Source organism: Octopus bimaculoides, chromosome 9 (genome assembly GCF_046866305.1).
Source record: "Octopus bimaculoides isolate indiv1 chromosome 9, ASM4686630v1, whole genome shotgun sequence".
In the NCBI taxonomy this organism is placed as follows: Eukaryota; Metazoa; Mollusca; class Cephalopoda; order Octopoda; family Octopodidae; genus Octopus; species Octopus bimaculoides.
The window spans coordinates 782,140-794,823 of NC_142936.1; the positions used below are offsets into that span (position 1 = coordinate 782,140).

At 38.9% G+C, this 12,684-nt stretch overlaps 1 protein-coding gene across 1 annotated transcript; it reads right to left on the reverse strand.

Moving 5' to 3' along the window:
* Positions 1 to 127: 127 nt before the first annotated feature.
* LOC106871272 (uncharacterized) lies at positions 128 to 12,684 on the reverse strand. Its single transcript, XM_014917639.3, has 7 exons — positions 11,882 to 12,684; positions 10,191 to 10,225; positions 9,083 to 9,102; positions 4,204 to 4,243; positions 3,495 to 3,536; positions 2,170 to 2,287; positions 128 to 364 (listed from the first exon to the last, which is right to left on the reverse strand). Exons 1-7 carry the CDS (start codon positions 12,015 to 12,017, stop codon positions 318 to 320), a joined length of 438 nt encoding a protein of 145 aa, XP_014773125.1. The 5' UTR covers positions 12,018 to 12,684; the 3' UTR covers positions 128 to 317.

Genomic DNA, 12,684 nt, shown 5'->3' on the forward strand with positions numbered 1-12,684 from the left:
ATATATATTTAATGATATATATATATATGTTTAGTTATATATATACACACACACACACACAGATATATATGTGTGTGTGCACATGAGGAGAGGACTAGACATAGTCCAACTATTTTGCAAGATAAAATAACCCAAAACTCTTTTTTATTGAACAATCAAGTTGAAAGAAGAAATATTACAAATTTAATGCTGGTAGATTAATAAGATTTAACAAAAAAAATTGAGAATTTTATTGGTTAAAGTTTAATAGTTTTTACAAAATCTTTCAAACAAGTGAGATGCCAATTTTGAAGAGCGTTTAATTCCTGGGTGAAATGTCATGATTTTGGAATACCTTGTAATGTTAATACGAGACTTCTTGAACCTGTGAATAGAATCAGAAATGAAAATTAAGGAAAAAATATAGAAGAATAAGATTGCATTTGGTGAAGTCATTTTTTATTGAGTAAATGTATTTCTCATTGTTATCCAGTTTTTATAGCATCGAAATTATTTGTTGGCTGACAATGAACGAGGTCTTGGAAATGACAGTAATCATCAATGGCACATATGCTCTTTTACTAGTTTCAGTCATTTGACTGCGGCCATGCTGGAGCACCTCCTTTGTAGTCGAGTAAATCGACCCCAGAGCTTAGTCTTTGTAAGCCTAGGACTTATTCTATCAGTCTCTTTTGCCGAACCGCTAAGTTACAGGGATGCAAACACACCAGCATCAGTTGTCAAGCGATGCTGTGGGGGACAAACAGGCACACAAACATATACACACACACACACATATATATATATATATATGTGTGTGTGTGTGTATATATATATATATATATATATATATATATATATATATATACATACCCCCCACCCTTCCAGGCTTTCCAAGCCTGTTTCTTTGCTCTGATGGCTTTGTCTAGCGTATTATTCCACCACCACGTTACTCTAGGTCTGGAAGGGACTTTGCACCATTCGCAGACTTGGTCTGTAGCACTCAATAAGGTGTCCCATAGAAATTTCCAGCTACCTTCCATGTCCGAGGACTGTAGCTCCTCGACCCTCTCATCAAATTTCTTGATGCGGATGTCCCTAAATCTCTGACCATTTGAAGGGTTCTTTAGCTTTCAAATCCTTTTTTTGGACTGGTCTGTTTCTTGGCATCCTTCTGGCCTTGAGTCTAAAGTCACTGATGACTAGTCTATGCTGGGGGGGGGGGGGGGGGGGTGCATTCCTCACCCACGAGGGTCTTTGTATTTAAGAGCAACCCTGCATCCTGCTGTCTGGTGGAGATGAAATCAATCTGGCTAGCAGAATCACCTGGTTGATAGGTTATCAGGTGACTGTCTGGCTTCCTGAACTTAATGTTGCAGATTAAAAGGTTACATGCATCACAGAACTCCAGTAGCCTAGTTTCCTCATCGTTTCGGGAACCAATACCATGGCCCCCGTGTACACCAGTGAAGATACCGGATTACCGTCCAACATACCCATTAAAATCTCCAACCCGAATCGGACTGATTTCTGGATTAACCCAAAAGGATTCTTCCTTCATCAGTGATATATATATATATATATATTTATTTCTGTCTGTCTCTCTATCCATCCATCCATCTTTCTGTCTACTTTTCTCTTAACTTGGTTATTTGATAAAAGCAATAAATGATAACAGAAAGAAGACTTGTTGTTGTGATTGTGATGATGGTGGTGGCAGTGAATAGATTAAACTGACTAAAATCTATTCAGAGCAAGTGATCCAGCATGGCCGTAGCCTAGTGACTGAATGTGGTCTCAGAAAAGTAAAGTAAAGGTAAGGAAAAGGAAATACTGGCATGAGTTTGACTGAGGACTAGTGAGCGAGAGGCTGCAGCAGGCTCAATCATGAACAACAGAAGTCTATTGTGAAAGCCATTCTTTATCTACCAGCAGACACTAAAACCCCTGCCTCTACTAATATATTATTATTCAAACTACAATTTTATCCCTCCTCATTGCCCTTCTACTCTTTAATCATCTTTACTCACGTAAAACAATGTCCTTTCTTCATTTTACATTTTTATTTTCATACTGAGAGTATAAAGCTTTGCTAAGTTGATATGAATCAGAAAAATCAGCTGAACAATGCTAGCAAAGTCTATGTCGAATAGTCGAACATAACAAAATAGGACAGAGACAATCACTTACTTGCATGGTTTCGATGTTCAAACAGCCATAATCCTTGCCAAGTCCCAAGGTTCAGCTTCCCATCAGTTACAGGGATGGAGAGATTACTGCCGATGAAGGCTGCTTTGATATGAGCAGGCTGCCGACAAAAGACAAGTGTGTGTAGGCATCGGTACGTAGGTCATCATTATCATTTAATGTCTATTTGTATAAACACACACACACACACACACACAAAACATACGCATGATAAGTTATATTTTCAAACATAGAAGCCTCGAGTTCCAGTTCTGATATTGCATAAGCTATGGACACACAAGAGGTGCAGCAATATCAAAGGAAGGTTAACTGGGAAGATAGTTTTTATGGGTGGCAAATGCACAGGGGCAATAAACACTGAAAATGCGCAGAAAACAATTTCCATCAAATGCAAGGAGGAAAAACTAGAAATAGTTGATAGCTTCCATTACCTAGATGACCAAGTCAGTAGCCGGAGTGGATGCTCTGAGAGTGTAGCTGCTAGAATAAGAATAGTCTGGGTAAAGTTCAGAGAGCTCCTACCTCTGCTGATGACAAAGGGCCTCTCGCTCAGAGTGAAAGGTAGACAATGATGCATGTGTGTGAACAGCCGTGACTGATGAGGACATGCGCAAGCTTGCAAGGACTGAAGCTAGTATGCTCCGCTGGATGTGTAATGTCAGTGTGCATACACGACAGAGTGCAAGCGCCTTGAGAGAAAAGTTGGATTTAAGAAGCATCAGATGTGGTGTGCAAGAGCTATGACTGTGTTATGTATGGATGAGGACAGCTGTGTGAAGAAGTGTCACATTCTAGCAATAGAGGGGACCTGTGGAAAACGTAGACCCAGGAAGACCTGGGATGAGGTGGTGAAGCACAACCTTTGAACATTGGGCTTCATCGAGGCAATGACAAGTGACCGAGATCTTTGGAGATTTGCTGTGCTTGAGAAAACCCAGCAAGCCAAGTGGGACCATAACTGTAGCCTATGCCAGTGTAGCATAATCGGCCCATTTAAGAGTACCCTTCAATCATTGAGCAATAAACTACACTTGCAAAGATCTGTAGAGTCCAGTGAAGTCTTTGTTGTGGCCGATGCCAGTCCTGCCTGATAGGCATGTAAAAAGCACAATTTGAGCGTGGTCAATGCCAGTACCGCCTGACTGGCCCCATGCCGGGGGGGGGGGGGGGGGGGGGGGGGCACGTAAAAAGCACCATTAAAGCGTGATTGTTGCCAGTGCCACCTGATAGCTTCCATGCTGGTGGCACATAAAAAGCCATAAATCCAACGCATAGAACAAAAGAAAACGTTATATGAAATTATTTACCATGTCATCAGGTCCTTCACACGAGTGTCGATACGGAATATTCTAGAATCAAAAAATGGAATTTAAAAATAAATAAATAAACCATAAAATGGTAAATGGATACAAACAATATTACATCAACAGAAAGTGTCTTTGGTCAATGGTGTTCAGGTAAAACAGTTGAACAGACAAAAGTATTGAATTATCGATTTGTGGCTATTAGCTCCATACAAGTATTACATTCTTTCTTTGAGAAGCATATTTAATCTTTTATTGCCTCAGGTGCCTAGTGGTGGTAAATATGTACCAAACTTCCTGCTAATGTTGCCAACAAGAGATGCATTTTATTCAAGAAGAAACTTATTTCTCTTCCACTTTTAGCTAAGCTTAAAAACCAGAAACACTCATCTGGGAATCCATTAGAGGGAAGGTTATGTTTTTGCACCTTTTAAGATACGAGACAATATTTTCTGCTCAGTAACTGCAGTGAGTTTGCCTTTAGAAGCTAAAATATGGCACAAATATATTTTGACTCCCCAAAAGTTCAACTTGATTAGTTTCTCTCATCTTTTATGCAATAAAAGTGCTTGGTGTTGAGGCAAATATATTTGGACGGTTTGGTAATATCAGCTTGAACAGCCATAAAGAAACAAAGAAACTTCCCATTTTCCTACAAATCTTTATAACATTGACAGAACTCTTAATTGCAAAGAAATAAAATGAAACTCACCTCAGGTACAACACGGTTCAAGAACATTTCCATATCAACTCTATACGAAGAAAAAAAAAGAAAAGGAAAAAAGGTTTGTCTTTTTATCATGTCTCCAACTTCTGAAACCTCAACACAACATTTAATTCCACCAAACAGCAATGGAACTGGCTCTATACAAAAATCCTGCTGTGCACTGAAGACACAGAAAACACATTAATTTTCCTCAGCAATATTTCATGACTGGATGCTTTTCCTGTTGCCAAACCTTTTGATTCCCTCTTAAGTTATGCAGGGATATGTTGTACCAATTCTAAAAGACTTTCTTCTTTTATATTTCATTTGTATCAATGAAGGCAACTTCTTTGTTGACATCAGGAATCTGGACTGAAGGTTTTGGGTAGAATATTTTTTTGCTTTTAGTCGACTCTTTGTGAAAAAGGGGACACCACTTTTAGGTGGGGGGACGGTAACACTAATCATGTGTCTGGCCCTGTATACACAGGTTAATGTAAGATTTTATTTGTGAAAGACTTCCACTTCTTCATGATGCATGCTGCCAGCCTCCACCAACAGGAGACCTTCTCTTGGCACCAGTGTCTCTGCAGACATTAACCACACCCAGAACAAATACTGCAACAAGCCCTATCCAACTATTTGGCCGATTCTAGATCTTTGTAAACAGGAATAACTGGTCAGTAATGTCTCCAAAGAAGTGAATAAGTCCAAGAACAGCTTCTAAGTACTCCTTATCCACAGTCTCTACACAAACGGGCATCAATTGATTACAATGCCTAATAATTCCAATTGATTTGATAATCTTATTTACATCAATATGCAGACTTTCAACAGCTTTAGCACCTATATCTGTGTGTGTGTGTGTGTGTAATCTTTATAAGTAAGGACATTATCAACATCATTTCCAACAACGTCTCGTCCATTTACTCTCTGAAGCATTAGAGATGGATCTTTAATGTCATGCAGAAGACTTATCCAAAGACCCACAAATATATTTATCATGGCTTCTCTCACCTCAGAACATTTTCTGTCTGCTGAAATGTTCCCTTTTAATATCTTTTGCTTCCACATACCGTAAGACGTGTAGCCAGAACCTCCGGGAAAATAACCACAGCGAGGGACATTCCACAGTTGAATTAGAACAGTCACAAACAGCGATAGGCATGAAGAAGACAAAGATTAAGTGGCCGAAAGCAAATGACGCAGCAAGTTATAAAATATTCGACAACGAGGTATCAAGAATGACCACCAAATTCAAAGGCGACGACGAACAAAAGCTCGAGAACCTGGCTTATACAATCTACTAGGAAGGAGAGAAAAGATTTGGACTGGAAACAACAGGAAAGGTAGAATCACCGGCAAAGAGCGGACCATCGAGGAGAGAAAGACGGATTGCAAAGATTCGAGAAGAGAAGAAAAAACTCAGAACCAGATGGAGGGATGCAAAGGAGGAGGAAAGCGAAGGGCTACAGCAGCTATATGAAGAGATAAAAAAGAGGCATCGAGAACTACTGAGAAAAGAAAGAAAGGAGAGAGAAAAGAACTATCGTAGCTTTGTGAACAATCCCTATCAATATGCGAAACATTTATTTACTGAAAGTAAAAGCGGAAAATTGGATCCCAGAAATGCACGGACTGAAGAAACCACCTGAACCAAGGGTATTTTTCGATTTGAGTGACATCAAACGGAAAGAAATAGAGGAGTTCATAAAAAAAGCAAGAGCAAAAAGTTCACCAGGGAACGACGGTGTGAGCTACAAGGTTTACAAGTATTGCCCGAAATTGCGTTTACAGTTATTTGCATTGATAAGAGAAATGTGAAAGAAGAAACACGTAGCGGAGCGATGGTGTATAACTGAAGGTATCTATTTACCTAAAGAGAAAGATGCAAAAACACTAGGACAATTTAGACCAATTTCATTATTAAATACTGACGGGAAAATCATGTTTGGAATCATTGCTAGACGAATCATAAGATTCGTACAGCATAACGGGTACGTTAATGAAGCAATCCAAAAAGCAGGAATCCCCCGAATCGCTGGGTGCATAGAACACGCATTTGCCATCTGGGAAGCTATCACCTGTGCAAAACAACTGAAGAAAAACCTGCACATTGTTTGGCTAGATCTTGCCAATGCATATGGATCTGTTCCACACGCGGTAATCAGAGCAGCGATGGACTTCTTTTGGATTCCAAAAGATGTTCAACGAATGCTCATGTCCTACTACGACAACATGAGGATGAGATTTACAGCAGGAGAGTTCACAACGGAGTGGCAACGGCTAGAAGTAGGTATTGCAGCCGGATGCACGATATCAGTCATCTTATTCGTGCTAGTCATGGAGATGTTACTAAGGTCAACAAACTGTGAGAAAGCTGCTATAAAGACACCATTAAGGGCTTTTATGGACGACATCACTCTACTATCGGAAAGTAGAGAAGCAGCAGAGGGAACGTTAGAGCGGTTGGATGAACTAATAGGATGGGCAAGAATGAAATTCAAAGCTAAAAAATCTCGAAGCGTGGCTTTTGTGAAAGGAGTGCAAGAAGAAGTGAAATTCAGGATAGGAGGTGAAGACATACCAACGGTGAAAGAACAACCAGTAAAGAGTCTCGGCAGATGGTATCGAGACTTATTAAATGATAAGAAGCAAGGGAAAGAGACACACGAGTTAGTAGAACAAGGATTGAAGGCAATTGACAGAACAACGCTGCTGGGAAAATTCAAATGTTGGATGCTGCAATTTGGACTGTACCCAAGGATAATGTGGCCATTGCAAATGTACGAAATAGCCTTGAGTAGAGTAGAAAGGATAGAACAAAGATGCAGTGTGTTTATCAGAAAATGGCTTGGTCTGCCGAAACCACTCAATACAACTGCACTATATGGAAAGCCCGTGCTGCAACTTCCAATAGCATCGATCACCAAAGAATATAAAGCAGGAAAGGCGAGGACAGTAATGATGCTAAGGTATTCAAAAGATCAGAGCATCCGAGAAAACCCTCCAAAGGTACGAACAGGGAGGAAATGGAATGCGGAAGAGGCAGTAAACAGGGCGATCGGAATACTAAAACATGCCGATATAGTTGGAGCAACGCAAGAAGCAAGAGCCGGCCTAGGGACTAGCAGTTTCAGGCCATTTTGCAAGAGCAGTGTAAAAGAGATGAAAGAGGCAGTGGTACACGAAGTGAGAAAGGAGGAAGAAGAAAGGCGGAATGTACATTTGGTGCAATGCAGTCAACAGGGGCAGTGCCTGAGATGGGAGGAAAACGTGGTCAGTCGCAGAATCTCATGGAAGGAACTTTGGGCTTGGGAACAAGCAAGAACAGCCTTCCTGATCAAGTCTACCTTCGACGTTCTACCCTCACCGGCGAACTTCGTTCGATGGAACATAAAAACAAGCGATGAATGTGGATGCGGGGAGAAAGCGACCGTGAGACACGTTCTGTCAAGCTGCAGACTAGCACTAGAAAGGTATACATGGCGCCATAATCAAGTCCTTGGCGTCATAAGTGCAGCACTCAAGGAGAAGATCGAGGAATACAACAGAGGAGAGTACCCCAAAGTGGAAAAGCGCAGGAAAATATACTTCCAGAAGGAAGGAAAAGGACATAAGATCAGGCCTCCAAATAAAATATATGAGATAGACGAAAAATGGAAGGGATACTGGGAGCTGGCCACGGATTTGGGAAGTCTAGCAATTTTTCCACTTATAAAAACAACAAAAAGACCAGACTTAGTCATATGGAACACAGAACAGAGAATAGAAATCTTGCTAGAACTGACAGTACCATGGGAAGAAAACATCGACAATGCAGAGAAACGAAAGGAGAAGAGATACGAGAAACTAATCGAAGAGTGCAGAGAACAGGGATGGACTGTCGAGTACTACCATCTGGCAGTGGGGGCTAGAGGCTTCATTGAAAAGAAAATGACAACGCTATTCAAGAGAAGATTTGCGTTTTCAAACTCGGAACTGAGAAAACTGATAAGGAGGATACAGGAGGCGGTCGAAAAAGCCAGCTTCTATATATGGCTGAAGCGGGAAGACCGAATATGGCTTGAAAGTCATAACATGCCTAGGTGAGACAGGCTGACACTGAAGTGGTTTCGTGCCCTCCATTGTCAGTTAATGTTCAGACAGTGTCATGTGACAACTTGCTGGGGCTACTTGCTGGACCCTAGCAGCAGGAAGTTTAGACAGTGTCATGTGACAACTTGCTGGGGCTGCCTACTGGACCCTAGCAGCGGGAAATTTAGACAGTGTCACATGACAACTAGCTGGGGCTGCCTGCTGGAGCCTAGCAGCAGATATAAAAAGGGGAACTTGACATGACGATCAGTCGGACGCTGACACTCGATGCTGCATCGAAGAGGCCAGGGAATAGAAGAAAGAAGACATGCACCCAACACCAGAGCTGAAGACACCTGTCCACTTGCAACAAACTGACATCCCATTCAGAGGGAAGCTGGCCCTCAGACTCCTGGGATGCAAGACATCACTATCTTACTGGAACCTTGTTGTAACCGACGGAGTGCCATGGTAAATACAGTAACTTTAAATTGGAATGGAAAAATTCTTTAAAATTATTCTAAATTTAGACCAGATTAAGTAAATCAAACTAAGTCCCTCTCAACAACAACATTTATTATCATCATTATTATTTACTAATATTATTATCATCATTAACATTCTATTGTTCTTGAATATCCATTGTAAAAAGGTCTTAATTCCTTAGAGGCTAGGTGTTGTGGAGAAAAACCATTTTTCTTTTCTAACAGAATCTGAAGAAATTGCAACCAAATTTAAGAAAATAAAACTTGATTTCAATGATATAAAAATTGCACAAATGTATTTGAAGGAATTAAAATAAACTTACCGCACATCAGAATCCCAATTCTGCAAGAGGTAAAAAAGGGAAATTATAGTTCCAAGAAAATATAAACAATTATATCAAAACAAAACTAATTCCACCAAAGACATCTCTACATGTCAGACATAGGAGTCACTTCTCCAAGACATTTTATTCACTTATTTATATCCAAAGCTGTTATTTGGATCCAATTCAGTCCTTATGATCAAAACTATTCCAGTCATAAGCACCTTGTCTTTTAGAAACAAAATCCTAACCTTTTTTCTTTCTTTTCTTTTAAAACATTCGTAAATTACACAATGCTCCCACTGTATACAACAGTGAAGTTTAAATGGATTTGGGTCATCAGTGATATGTTAAAAGGACATCACAGAGCCTCGGATGGGATCCAAAGAAGTGATTCCCCAATTAATATTCTCCTTCTAACAAGATACTTTCTTTAATTTTCATTCAGATATTTACAGGTAAAATACAATCTTGTCTTCAGTTAAATTTTCAGTGATAAAAAAAAAAAGCAAATAACTGATACTCCATAATAATAAACTAGATTTCAATACGTAATTTAAACAAAATATTTAGCAAATTTTGAAATCTAAACATGAAATCTTTTTTGCTAAAATAAATGAAATTCTAATACCAAACATTTCATTTGATCAAAACTTAGATTATATAATCTAACAATAGTTATTGGCAACAAACAAACTTGCTGTATTAAATGGCAAATATTTACTCTTACTAAAAAGTATTGGCAACGAGAGTAAATAGTTAAGAGAGAAAACGTAAATGTGAGAACATTCCAGACAAAATGGTCTCCACCAAGCACGACATAACAGCCATGAGGGCCACATTGTGACATCATTCAACATCAGGTGAGCCACACTATAAAAGAAATTGAAGGTAATTTGTTAGGCATACCATTGAGAAAAGTCCTACAGGCTACATGTGACCCCGTGGCCATAGTCTGCCCACAACTGGTCCCCACTGTTAACCAAGCTAACAATTCTAATGACAATATATTAGTTATCAACATATGAAATGAATAAAAGAAATATTTGAATAAAGTGAAAATCATATTGTTATAAATGAATATGTAATACGAAAATACAAAACTTACTTCATTTAATCCAATGCTGGCAGATGTATGTTTAACTAAAACAGAAAATAGCAAATATGTCACACACTGACAAACCACAGCACTTTATAACTAATTCTGAGACTCTTCTAATATTTTCATTAAAATCTATTATAATCAAAGAAGTGTAAACGAGTACATATTTTGTCCTCCGTTATTCATGTCTACACAGTAAACAAAGTGTGCGAATAAATATCTGGCTATTTCCATCTGCAGAACAGTCTTAATATGCTATGTGTATAATGATGGCAAAGCACAGACGCCTGGAGTCTTGGAATAACATTTGTGGACTGTCTCTCAATTCTCTAATGTTTTTGTCTTCAATTTACTTAGCTAAATGAGTGATAATTACAGATGTACTCACTCACTAATTATTGCAAACAACAAATTTATCAAGATTTCTAACTCTAATAATCAACTAAACTAACATGGAGTCTAAGAAAAACTTGAATCTTGAGAATATTGATAAAATAGAAGCAAGGCTAATTATACATTTTAACTAAAATAATTGTTTATAGATTTCATTAAGTCTAAACTTATTAAATCAAATCATTGAGCTATTTGGCATTAATGCAATTATCAAAAGATACTCTAGGTCCTACAATTACAAACTGTTCAATTGAAAATTTAAAGCCTGCTGCTTTAAATATGTCCAAGTTTAACTAATTGTAACGTGTGCAACATCTTGACTGATGATAAGCGACAGATTTTATAATTTCACATGATTATTGTGGGCTGGATAGGAAACTCTTTCATTTAACTACCTGCCTCAGCACGGCCGCACTCCAATGAGTGAAACCAGTAAAAAATAAAAGTGGCGAATTGACAAAGTCAACATAGTATTGGGCAGAGGTAAAGAATACGCACACCACCTGGTTTCGACGGAAACCCTAACCCTAAACACCGGGTGTGAGTATTCTTCGCCGAGCAATGTCTTTTCTAGAGTTTAGTGTTCTGAGTTCAATTTTTGCCTTTTAACCTTTCGGAATCAATAAAGAAGTAGTCCCGTTGTAAAGGGCTCTTTCTCTCTCTCTCCCAAGAATTGAGAGCCTAAGGTAATACAAGGTGGATGTTGCCATACAAAATCTGGTTCAGTGGTCAGAAATAGACTGGACAATGAAAAGAATCCCTGTCCAGACAGTTACACTGCCTCGCACACAATTGTCTTGCTCTTCTGAGTGTTCAATATGGTTCTCAACGAAGTGGTGGGGGCGGTTGTATAGACCTGGGACAACAAATCTTTTACGAAGATTAAATAAAATGTGAAAATAACGTTCGTATTAAATATATGAGATACGACATTCGTGCCATACAAATAAATCCTCAATTAATCATATCGCCTGCCGTTTCATGAGATATTAAGAAAGCAAATAAACAGGTGACCGGTTTCGACTGATTTATTTTAGTTTCAACCGTTACCTCTTCTAATTTATTTTGTCACTGAAATAAAGTCAGAGCAGAATTGACCTCTACGGCGAAAGATTGTAGGATTAGTGTTTGGGAAAGCAAAGTTCACAAAACTGGGGGAAATCATTCGCATGTTTCTGCTTAAAGTCACGACTTGGTTTGATAAATAATGAATGGAAATAAAGATTCATTCTTTGAATATTTCCAAATAAGGAAAGATGTATCGGTTTACTTAATGGGAAAATATAAAACAATTTCAATCTTACTCAGGATATGAAGTAGGCCATGCTTTAAATTACGGATTTCTGGCATCGAGTTTTCCACTTCGTTCTGAATGAGATGACATCCTCGCTTTTTCGGTGGAACAGAGATGATTCTTTGGTGCCAAACTGGAACCGACATTTTCGCCGCAAAGTAAATTACGATTTATCTCCCTTTATTTCAAGGGAGATAACTAAAAGCTCGGCTTGGAACTGTTGCACTTTCAAAGAAATCTTTTTTTTCTTTTTCTTTGAAACGTTCTCAGCTAGTATTGTAGAAATATTTGAGGCGAAAGGGTGCCACTCTACCATTTCAAAGGTTGGCATTCTTATCTCTCTGGTGACAAGTTTTAGCCCTCAACGTCCATTTTGTTGCTATGTAGAAGTAATTTCTTTAGTTAATACATTGTCTGGCAACTGTGGTGGGATAAAAGTCATCCTTCCGTTCTGAAGTAATAATAATAATAATGAATTGTTGTATAAAGCTCAGACCCCTTATGTTATGGTTTACTCAAAAGAGAAAGGGTTACAGCCCATAACTTTTGACAGCATTTCTGAGACTTGGTTCCACAGCTCACAACAGAGCTGACTCTTCTAGAGTGACGTAGGTGTTAAATTTCAGGAATGAATTCAGTTCAACAAGAACAGTCCCTCCAACAGATTTACATTGTTTCTGTCGACCAAATTTCTCTCGTAAAACAAATGAATGAATGTACCTTGTCTGACGTCATCACTCCTCCTATACCTTGTGCCTTATCCCTCCCCCCCCCCCCCCACTTCTGATCTATCCTCCTTCCTCACCTTTCCAT

Coding starts and splice junctions, on each gene's coding strand:
- LOC106871272 (XM_014917639.3), bottom strand. CDS start 12,017: ATGTCGGTTCCAGTTTGGCACCAAAGAATCATCTCTGTTCCACCGAAA. Junction 4,244..9,082: donor AATTGGGATTCTGATGTGCG/GTAAGTTTATTT, acceptor TTCTTCGTATAG/AGTTGATATGGAAATGTTCT. Junction 3,537..4,203: donor TGAACCGTGTTGTACCTGAG/GTGAGTTTCATT, acceptor TTTTGATTCTAG/AATATTCCGTATCGACACTC.